This window comes from Chanos chanos, chromosome 3, assembly GCF_902362185.1.
Source record: "Chanos chanos chromosome 3, fChaCha1.1, whole genome shotgun sequence".
Lineage (NCBI taxonomy): Eukaryota > Metazoa > Chordata > Actinopteri > Gonorynchiformes > Chanidae > Chanos > Chanos chanos.
In genome coordinates, this window is record NC_044497.1 from 42,015,129 (window position 1) to 42,025,194 (window position 10,066).

The 10,066-nt window shown below is 42.3% G+C and overlaps 2 protein-coding genes across 2 annotated transcripts; both read right to left on the reverse strand.

Annotated features, from left to right (window-relative positions):
- LOC115806592 (claudin-23-like) lies at positions 1-801 on the reverse strand. Its single transcript, XM_030767402.1, has one exon. The coding sequence runs from the start codon at positions 778-780 to the stop codon at positions 1-3; it is 780 nt and encodes a 259-aa protein (XP_030623262.1). The 5' UTR covers positions 781-801.
- A 6,423-nt stretch (positions 802-7,224) lies between these two features.
- LOC115806593 (claudin-23-like) lies at positions 7,225-8,025 on the reverse strand. The gene has a single exon (XM_030767403.1). The coding sequence runs from the start codon at positions 8,002-8,004 to the stop codon at positions 7,225-7,227; it is 780 nt and encodes a 259-aa protein (XP_030623263.1). The 5' UTR covers positions 8,005-8,025.
- Positions 8,026-10,066: the final 2,041 nt, after the last annotated feature.

The following is a 10,066-nucleotide window of genomic DNA, read 5'->3' on the forward strand; positions in this document are numbered from 1 at the left end:
TCACAGATCGGCGTCATAGGGTCTGCCGCTGTAGGATGAGTTGACAGATCTGTTGCCTTGACTCTTCGCTCGTGGAAAGTCGATTTCGTCGTCCAGTGAATCTTTGGAGTAGGGCACGCTGCTCGCCCTGCTCACGCTCCTAGTGACGCTCGGCACAGTGATCCTCCGGAGCGGAGACCGGTTACGCGTCGTCTTTGCGGCGTTCTTTTGAGGCTTCTCGCCGCGGTTACGTCCGCCACAGCACCGGCATATCCCGATGAACATAACAAATCCGCCGAGGACCTCCAGGATGCCGCCAATATATCCTAGAATGATGCAGTAACCCACACGAATATCTGTCCCTTGCGCGCCGGTTATGTTGGTCAAGATATGCGTGTACCATGCTATGGGAATAATTGTCAGCACACCCGAGCAGAAAATTAACAGACCACCCAGTCCGGCGATTGTCCAGTTGGGTCTATCGGTCCAGCACCTGACTCCTGGGGTTGCCACAGCTATGCCAATCAGGGTCACAATCAAAGATGCCACCATCATTCCTTGTGCAACCGTGATGATTTGCTCCTCCAGGTATCCGTTGCTCGGCTGATTACACAGGACCTCCCGTGAGGTTGTCGAGGTTCGACAAATGTCCCAGATTCCTTGATTCAGTATCACATCAGGCGATGCACCGTCTACGCTGTTGATGGTCCTCCAGTTGGGTGCCACTGTACTGGTTAAGTCAAGCACCCATCCACAAGGGGCAAGAACCATTCCAAATATCAAAATGCCAGGGGTTCGCATTGTGGAATGTCGGACTGTAACAGTTTTCCAACGCTGGTTTCTCGATTGTGCAAAATGAAGCTTAAGACGTCCGGTTACATGGTTTTAAAAAGTTGCAGGACAGAAACTCGATGGGGGAGGGACTTGGTGATCGATGCTCAACTGGGTGTGGTATCGCATGTCAACGGAGCGCGGTTTCGGGACTGTCAACATTGTTTTGGGATTGTAAATTCATTCAGTTGAAGTTATTCATAACCATGTCAAGGGCCAGGGTTGTCTGCACCCAATATTTTGTTTATTGCTCTTTATTTCATGTGTAGGCTAATTCTGTGTAATAGACTTTTTGTAAGTTCAGCTTTGGAATCGTTCATAGTTTTGTTTCAGTGTTAATTTTCTATCACGATCAGCGTGGGTGTTGGTATTGCAATTCTTTTTATAATGAACAAATGCTAGCACAACATTTGCACCTTTTAAAATATGTCTTGAAACGCACGTGACATAATTGTCACTTCAGAACATCTGTTCATTGCTTTGCAATGATCAGAATGCAGCTTTTCTGGTCTTGCTATGCCTTAAATGAATACTGTGTCCAAGTAAACCTGTGTTGAACGTTTTCTGAATATGCTGTGATTGTTAGGAAATCGCACGTTCGACAGCTCATTTGTTCCATAACAGGCTCAGTAGGTGTGTTTACATCGAGCCTAATATTCTGTTTTCGGATTCAAGTTCAGTCGGAATGAAGAAGCCTCGTGTAGACACCTCGATTAGTCTAGATGGGTGCAAACCCCTCAACAACGAGCTGTTTCTACAAGCTTTGAAGAATATTCCACGCAGAGATGATGTAATTATTAATAAAATTATAATTAAATTTACAAATGCCTTAAGTTGGCCTAATTAACTGATCAGATCGCTGACCTGAGGTAAAGCTATCGTTGCCCTGCCTCTACTTGAATGTTAGCGTTCTTTTGACCACTCTAACATTATTTATTTCTGTGTATAACAGGCTTAGAGTTTTTTTTATAAGCGTTCGACTACATCGTACAGGTCAGCGCAAGGTAATTTCTTCGCAGTTGCAATGAATTCCGATTGTTCGCTTGTGACCTGCAAATGCGCAAACCTATCCGATCGCTTTGTGGCCGGGTTGTTATACAGCACAGGTGTTCACACTCACCCATGGGTGTGGTTTTGGTTAACTGATGTCCAGCTTCCTCTCGGTGGAACAAAGGTGCTCCCCAAATTGTTTGGCGTGCTAATAATTGCCCGTCGCTCGTAGAACAAAACTGGCAGGCTTGAATTTTATTCTTAATCGTGAATAATTGTAGCACGCATGGCATTGCTCTACTTGTGATTTTATTTTAAATTGAACTATTAATGGTTATGGCGATCTTTGGTGTTGGTGCTACACTAGTAAAAGTTCTCTGTGACCCGATTCCGTGGTATTGGTATGTACTGTGTGTTAAGATAATTATACAGCTTTACTGTTGGCGGCTGCCGATGTTGCGAGCAATTTGTATGGTTTAGATGTAGTGCTTCTCTTAGAATTTCCTTCTTCAGTATCAAAATGGATGGCAATCGTATGTATTGTATGTATTCGTGTGTACTCCGTATTAGTGAGTGGACGGGTCCGAGTCATCCAGTTAAAGCGTGCAGCCTCACGGTGCGCACTCACAGTTTGGCCACCACCTCAGAACAGCGTTATGTCTAATGCTCGTATATTTCAAGCAAGTTCTCCTCTGTCTATGCTGTAGTCTTTGATGTTTTATCGTCCTTGCATTGTCCTAATCACGGCCCTCTTACTGTTTCAGTGTACAAAGCGTAAATGACAATGCGTAAGGAATCAGGCTGTTAAGCGGCGCCGGCTTTAAGGTTGCTCCCGAAACCCCCATTTTCTGCCGTAGTGTGATGCGGAGATTTCCCCTCTCCACCCTTGTTCTCCTTCGTTGCCGGCTTGTAGTTCGTAAATGCTGAGAGAGTAATTGGTTAATTCTTTATTTTTTAATTAAATTTAAGAATGTGTGCTTAGCCCCCTACTGTTCTCCCTGTTCACCCACGACTGCACGGCCTCACAAAGCTCCAACACTGTCATCAAGTTCGCAGATGACACCACCATCATCGGCTGCATCACTGACGGTGATGAGTGTGCTTACAGAGCTGAGGTGAGAGCACTGACATCGTGGTGTCAGGACAACAACCTCCTGCTCAATGTCAGCAAGACCAGGGAGCTGATCGTGGACTACTGGAGACTGCAGGGAGAGGGACACACCTCCATCCACATCGGGGGTACAGCAGTGGAGAGGGTCAGCAGCTTCAGATTCCTGGGGATCAGCGAGGATCTAAGCTGGTCACACCACACAGGAGTGGTCGTGAAAGCAGCAAGACAGCGGCTCTTCTTCCTCCAACAAGTGAAGGTTCGGGATGGACCCCAGGATACTCACCAACTTCTACAGGTGCACCATAGAGAGTATCCTGACTGGCAGCATCACGGCCTGGTATGGCAGCTGCACCGCTCACGACCGCAAAGCTCTGCAGAGGGCGGTCAGATCAGCGCAGCGCATCACCAGGACTGAGCTGCCAGCCATCCAGGACCTCTACAGCCAGCGCTGCAGGAGGAAGGCACAGCGGATCATCATTGACCCCAGCCATCCCAGCCACAGACCGTTCACGCTCCTGCCATCCGGCAAACTGTACACGAGCATCCGGACCCGTACCAGCAGGTTCAGAGACAGCTTTTTCCCCCAAGCAGTCAGACTACTGAATCACTGACACTACACTTGCAGACACTGCTTGGACCCTCAGACCCTTAGTCTGATAACTGTCTACATACATTGCACTAATGACTCAATATTGCACTGTTCATCTACCCAAGACAATACTGTGTACACCACAACTATGCTGCTGCACATGCTGTTGCACATGCACTTTAAGACTGTTCCACTCAGGACTGTTCACCCACTACACACTCCATACACGTACTCTATGTCTCTTATATTTATATTCTTGGTTCTGTACATTCTATTTATGCTCATGTACATATATATTCCCTTATAAATCTCCCTATAGTACCCCTATATTTACCTTACCTTTATTGTTATTTAACTGTTACACTTTGCAAGTTGAGCTGGCCCCAAGCCCAAGAATTTCATTGCTGGTAATGATGTCTACATTGTTATCTAGTAAGTGACAATAAAACTTAAACTTCCTTAAATTGGTGCATTATTATTTTTCAAATTGTCTGTTTTAAAGCGGAATTATTAAAGCATTGTAATTCTAGTATTTATTAAGACTTGTACTATGACTGAGGAAATGGAATACTAAAATCTTTGTAGAGTGCAACTAGTTGTTTTTCCCATGATTGTCTTTATCAGAGCTGCTAATCTTTTGTATTTGTCTTGAGTGTTTATTAGATATGATTTGTATGTTTGTTTCCCTTGTTGTGGGTTGGTTTTTTTTGGCACTCTAGTGTGCGCTCCCCTGTGACGCGTGTGGCCTGCTTGTCATACTGCGCTTCTGTATTAGTAGATTTGAGGCTACAGCCCCCTAGTTTGCAGTGTAAACGCTATTTGGCTGGTTTAGGATTGAAAACATCTCTTGGTTCACTTTGACCTTGAGGGTTTGACTATTACAATTGCATGCATATACCATCACTGGTTGGTTGATCAGCTGGAATTTACCTTACACTTGTGGTGTTCCAGGTCCTACATTGTACTGGGTGTAGGTGATTGTCAGTGCCCTTATTATCTTTGGTTATGGTTTGTGTATTGTGATTTTTTTTTTTTTTTTTTTTTGCATTGTAACTTTTTCTTCTTGAAGCAGCCCCTGCTATGTTGAGCTACCCTACCCATCATTTTCTACCAATAACAAGAGTGTTGCAATAAAATTGCTATTGCTTTTAATACAGCCTCTGTCTGCATTCATTTAGTTGCATAACCGGAGCGCACAGTCCATACTGGCATCAGGCACCAACAAATGTCTCCACTTTCATAATGTGTGGTCAGCTGAATGTACGCACACACAAATACAGTAAAGGATGAAACGGTAATTTCCCACAGCTAAACATGATTTAAGGAACCAAAATAACAGCCCAAATCTTTTTTGCTTTGTTTCTTTTATGTTTGCTACTACACTGAAGCTTCACGATGGAGTACATGAAATGAAGTGTTCTAATTAGCTTAGGATGTGTGGGGACGGACTGCACAGTCAAATCGAGCTGGGAATTGAGAATGTTAAGACAAGCACAAATGTTTTTACATGTAACTCTTGTAGTCTAACCAGTTACTATAGCAATGAATCAAAGTCTGCTGAGTCCAAGGTGACACTTGTTCTGGTCTTTCTGTTGGGAATTATTTTATCACTTTACCTTTTTTTTCCATACATTTTTATAAGCACAGGAACTGCGATCATATCAACAACCTGACTACACCAGTGGTTCAGCTCCAGTCCTGAGGGACCCCTGTCCTGCATGTCTTTGTTTTAACTCCTCTGAGCCCAGAACTGACACACCTGATTCCATTGATCAATTACTCATCAAGCCCTCGATTAGCTAAATTAACTGTGATAATGAGGAGTTAAGAGAAAGATGTGCAGGACATGGGGTCCTCAGGACTGGAGTTGCGAACCACTAGACTACACCATCAAACACTGGAGAGACAGTGATACAATAGTCATCAACATCGTATGACCTGCCTGGGCTACAATCACAAAAGGAACATGTCTGTGACCAATGGTAATATATTTTCAACTCCACATACCAAAATACAAATCTGGCAACACTAACTCCACTTAACACGTTCAGGTGTAAATGCTTAATCTTCATTGGCTGAAAATAAATCATCTACATTTGCTCTTAAGTCCTACAATGCCAAAACTATTCTATACTAGTACACAGGTACCAGAGACCTCTGCATTCACTTCAGATAATGAATATACATCAAAATGCAACTGTGCAAAAACACAATCCTATTTGATGAACACAAACTCCCCAGTACTGAAAATGAATTTTAAACTTTTAACACATTGTGTGAATGTGTGTGTGATGGCCAATGATCACTTGTTTTCTGTCCACAGGAAGGAGACAGCTCAAGCATGGGAAGCCCTGAAGAGGATTGAAGAGTAACTGTAACATGCCACAAAAATAGTCTGATAACAAATATGGATTTGCTGTATAATAACACAAGACCGTATCCATAAGGTTGTGATGGTGCAAAATATATTCCAAATTAGTTTAAACTAGAAGAGTTTTGGATTTTCTGATAGTACACACGGGGCATATTTCAGGACTATGTTGTAACTGTAGTTTTGATATGCTGCAGGAGAGAAGGGATGAATCTTACCCTTGCATTAACTGAAATGTTTGTACTTTGCTACTGATGAAATAGGAAGACCTTAAAATTTAAAGACTTCAAAATACTTTTTGATGTGTGTCTACATGTCTATGTATAGTAGACCACAGGCTAACCTGTAATATTTTTTGATTTGTCCTTTTTAAATGAAAGTCTCAAGTTTTTAAATCTTATGGACCAAGAATCTAAATTTAATGGACTGAGAAAGTCAAGCTGTGACGTATTTTCCCCCTCCATATCACAATCACTGTTTTTCTCTTTCCATTTTAAGTACCCTTTTTCATAATCTTATGTTGTGATTCACCCTGCGCTATAGATTCATGCTAGAACCCTAACTCTTTCCTCAGCTTTGCTATTCGGAATTATACTCTAAAAGTTTGCAATATACATCCGAGAAGCGAATGTAATCATAACTGTAACTCTGTTTATTTACGTTTTTTTTGTGAACACTGGCTTTAGTTTCAAGGCAATATTGCAACCACTTCAGAAACAGGCGCAAACACCCTGGTATTTGGTTGTTCTCATTGCTTGCACATAAAAAAAGAACCTGTAATGTTTGCAACTATTTTACTCAGATCTCCATATTCAAAACAGAAATGAAATTAAACATCAAGGACAACTAAGGTGCACATTTATTTCAAGCTTCATGCAAATATTCGGTTTATGGTACGAGTTCTCCAGTTCCCCCAGCAAAGATCTAACACATACAAAAGGAAAAATTTAAAGAATCTTAACCGTCCTACCACATCAAACATTCCCATTGAAACCATGCTCTGTACTTCATCGAGTTACAACAGCTCTGCTGCTTGGGATTATGGACAATAAGTGCCAAAAACGTTGTATTAAAAAGAAACCATTAGAGGAGAAACGATCAAATATTGGTATAGCTTAACCAAAGATGCGCTCTCAGCACTGAGCTGCAGATCATACTTATGTATCTCACATGAATATTTATCCGCTTTAACAGATGTACTGTTGTGGCGCTTTTCACAATTCACAATTCTACCAACACGGGAGTAAAAGTGTGCCGTGTACTTAGTCAAGAAGATAACGTAAATATCGAAGGAGGAACCTTGGTTTGATTTTAGTGGCTAAAGTCGTGCCCATGTTTTCTCCACATGTCCTCTCACAGATCGGCGTCATAGGGTCTGCCGCTGTAGGATGAGTTGACAGATCTGTTGCCTTGACTCTTCGCTCGTGGAAAGTCGATTTCGTCGTCCAGTGAATCTTTGGAGTAGGGCACGCTGCTCGCCCTGCTCACGCTCCTAGTGACGCTCGGCACAGTGATCCTCCGGAGCGGAGACCGGTTACGCGTCGTCTTTGCGGCGTTCTTTTGAGGCTTCTCGCCGCGGTTACGTCCGCCACAGCACCGGCATATCCCGATGAACATAACAAATCCGCCGAGGACCTCCAGGATGCCGCCAATATATCCTAGAATGATGCAGTAACCCACACGAATATCTGTCCCTTGCGCGCCGGTTATGTTGGTCAAGATATGCGTGTACCATGCTATGGGAATAATTGTCAGCACACCCGAGCAGAAAATTAACAGACCACCCAGTCCGGCGATTGTCCAGTTGGGTCTATCGGTCCAGCACCTGACTCCTGGGGTTGCCACAGCTATGCCAATCAGGGTCACAATCAAAGATGCCACCATCATTCCTTGTGCAACCGTGATGATTTGCTCCTCCAGGTATCCGTTGCTCGGCTGATTACACAGGACCTCCCGTGAGGTTGTCGAGGTTCGACAAATGTCCCAGATTCCTTGATTCAGTATCACATCAGGCGATGCACCGTCTACGCTGTTGATGGTCCTCCAGTTGGGTGCCACTGTACTGGTTAAGTCAAGCACCCATCCACAAGGGGCAAGAACCATTCCAAATATCAAAATGCCAGGGGTTCGCATTGTGGAATGTCGGACTGTAACAGTTTTCCAACGCTGGTTTCTCGATTGTACAAAATGAAGCTTAAGACGTCCGGTTACATGGTTTTAAAAAGTTGCAGGACAGCATCTCGATGGGAGGGACTTGGCGATTTAATGTTCATTGAGGTGTGGAATGGCATGTCAACGGAGCGCGGTTTCGGGACCGTCAACATTGTTTTGGGAGTGTGAATTAATTCAACTGAAGTTATTCATAAGCCTGGCGAGTGCCGAAGTTGCTCAACTCCCTGTGATCGTCTATCTATCTATCTATCTATCTATCTATCTATCTATCTATCTATCTATCTATCTATCTATCTATCAATCTATCAATCTATCATGACACTCCTAAGCATGTCGAAAAATCAGTTCGCATTTTTCTCCAATATGAAGTTCAGAGAAAGGAAACAAACGTGCTTACGAATGTAGTCATTCAACTGTGATCTAGTTTTGCGAGCCAAAGGGCATAGAGTGTGGAATGAAGATAAACCAGGCAAGCGTCACGGTGTTTTTACAATGGTGTGAAGGGCTACAAGAGCACCCTTTAGTCACATCACTCCAGATATCTGTGTGTTTTGAGTCATGGACTTTTCTTTTCTAGGATCTTAAGATTTTGTATTGTGACTCCCGGAATGTGTAGAGATATATTAATCAAATCTGTGTGCAGAGTAGGAGAGAGCGGGGCACATTGTAACACTGGTCGTTTCTAAGGTTTTAAATACAGTGACGATACTTCCTGTTTATTTTTTGGTTTATCATCAGTGAACAGGCCAAAATTAGCGTGAAGATTTTAAACAGCCAGGGCAATATAAAATATAAAAATTCGTCAGAAGTTCATTAAAATTAGCGTAAGCAATACTTCACACCAAAATTCATTTTTGAGTAGTGTTTTTTTCGTGTGTGTCAACTATAAACGAGACAATCGATCACCTATTTGTTCTTTAATACGTTGGTAAACATTTTGTATAGTGTTGTAATGTTTTGCTAGCAAGAAGAGATGACTAGGTTTCAGTCCCAGTTGCGCTGAGGGGACACACAGTAATGCTGCGTGACAACTTGCCCCGCTTTGAAATATAATAGGCCTTTTTTAAAAAGGGGTGGAGGGGGAGGGGGCTGTGTTGAGGTTGTTCCTCAGATTTATGTAATTTTTAGTAATTTAGAATAGAATATTTTATTAGGCTAATATAACATTTATATGAAATCAATACATTGGATGAAATTACTCGACATTTTCAATTATTCTTATTTTTGGACATAGTTCTCTTCTTCTTTTTTTTTTTTAACTCTTCTGGTCATGTTACAATGTGCCCTACCTCCCTGTCTCACTTTGCACGGAAATAACGAAAAACTTAATATGTTGCATCTGCGAAACAAGAGCACTTTACAGTAGCATACACATGTAGCATTACTGTGAAAAAAGAAATGTAATTTCAACCGTAAGTGTATTTACAAAAATGCAAGAAAAACAAAAAGTGTTCATGTGTGCCCCGTTCTCCCCTACTGGAATGCTGAGTGTGTGTTAATCACCCTGGTTTGGGACTATCAAACATGCTAAAGTAATGTCGTCCTAATTGCTCTTCCAATTTACGACAGGCATACATAAGCAAGTTGCAACAATATTACATTTTCCTGAGTCGCTCAGATTCTCCCCCTCTCGCCTGCTGTATCCCGGTTCAGAACAAAATCAACCAATACTTTAAGATTGAAATTGTTGTGGTGTTGATCTTTCGGACACGAGGAAAAAGCTGAATGTGCCTTAATCTACTAATACAATGAGGAAGGAAAATCACATTTCTCACATCTCGCTTGTCATTAACACTATATAGGCTACTGCGAAAAGAACAAAACCGTAATCCAAAGACAAAACAATATATTTTTTACGTTAAGCACTTCTTTCTTCATTGAAACCCATTATACTGAATGAAACGAAACGCAAAAGACAAGGCAGTAAGTTGTACGTTAAATGCTTAAAGTAGGCCTACATTAAATCACATTTGGCTGTCACGTTATGGAGAGAACGTGGACATAAGTATTGTTTTTTTTTGGA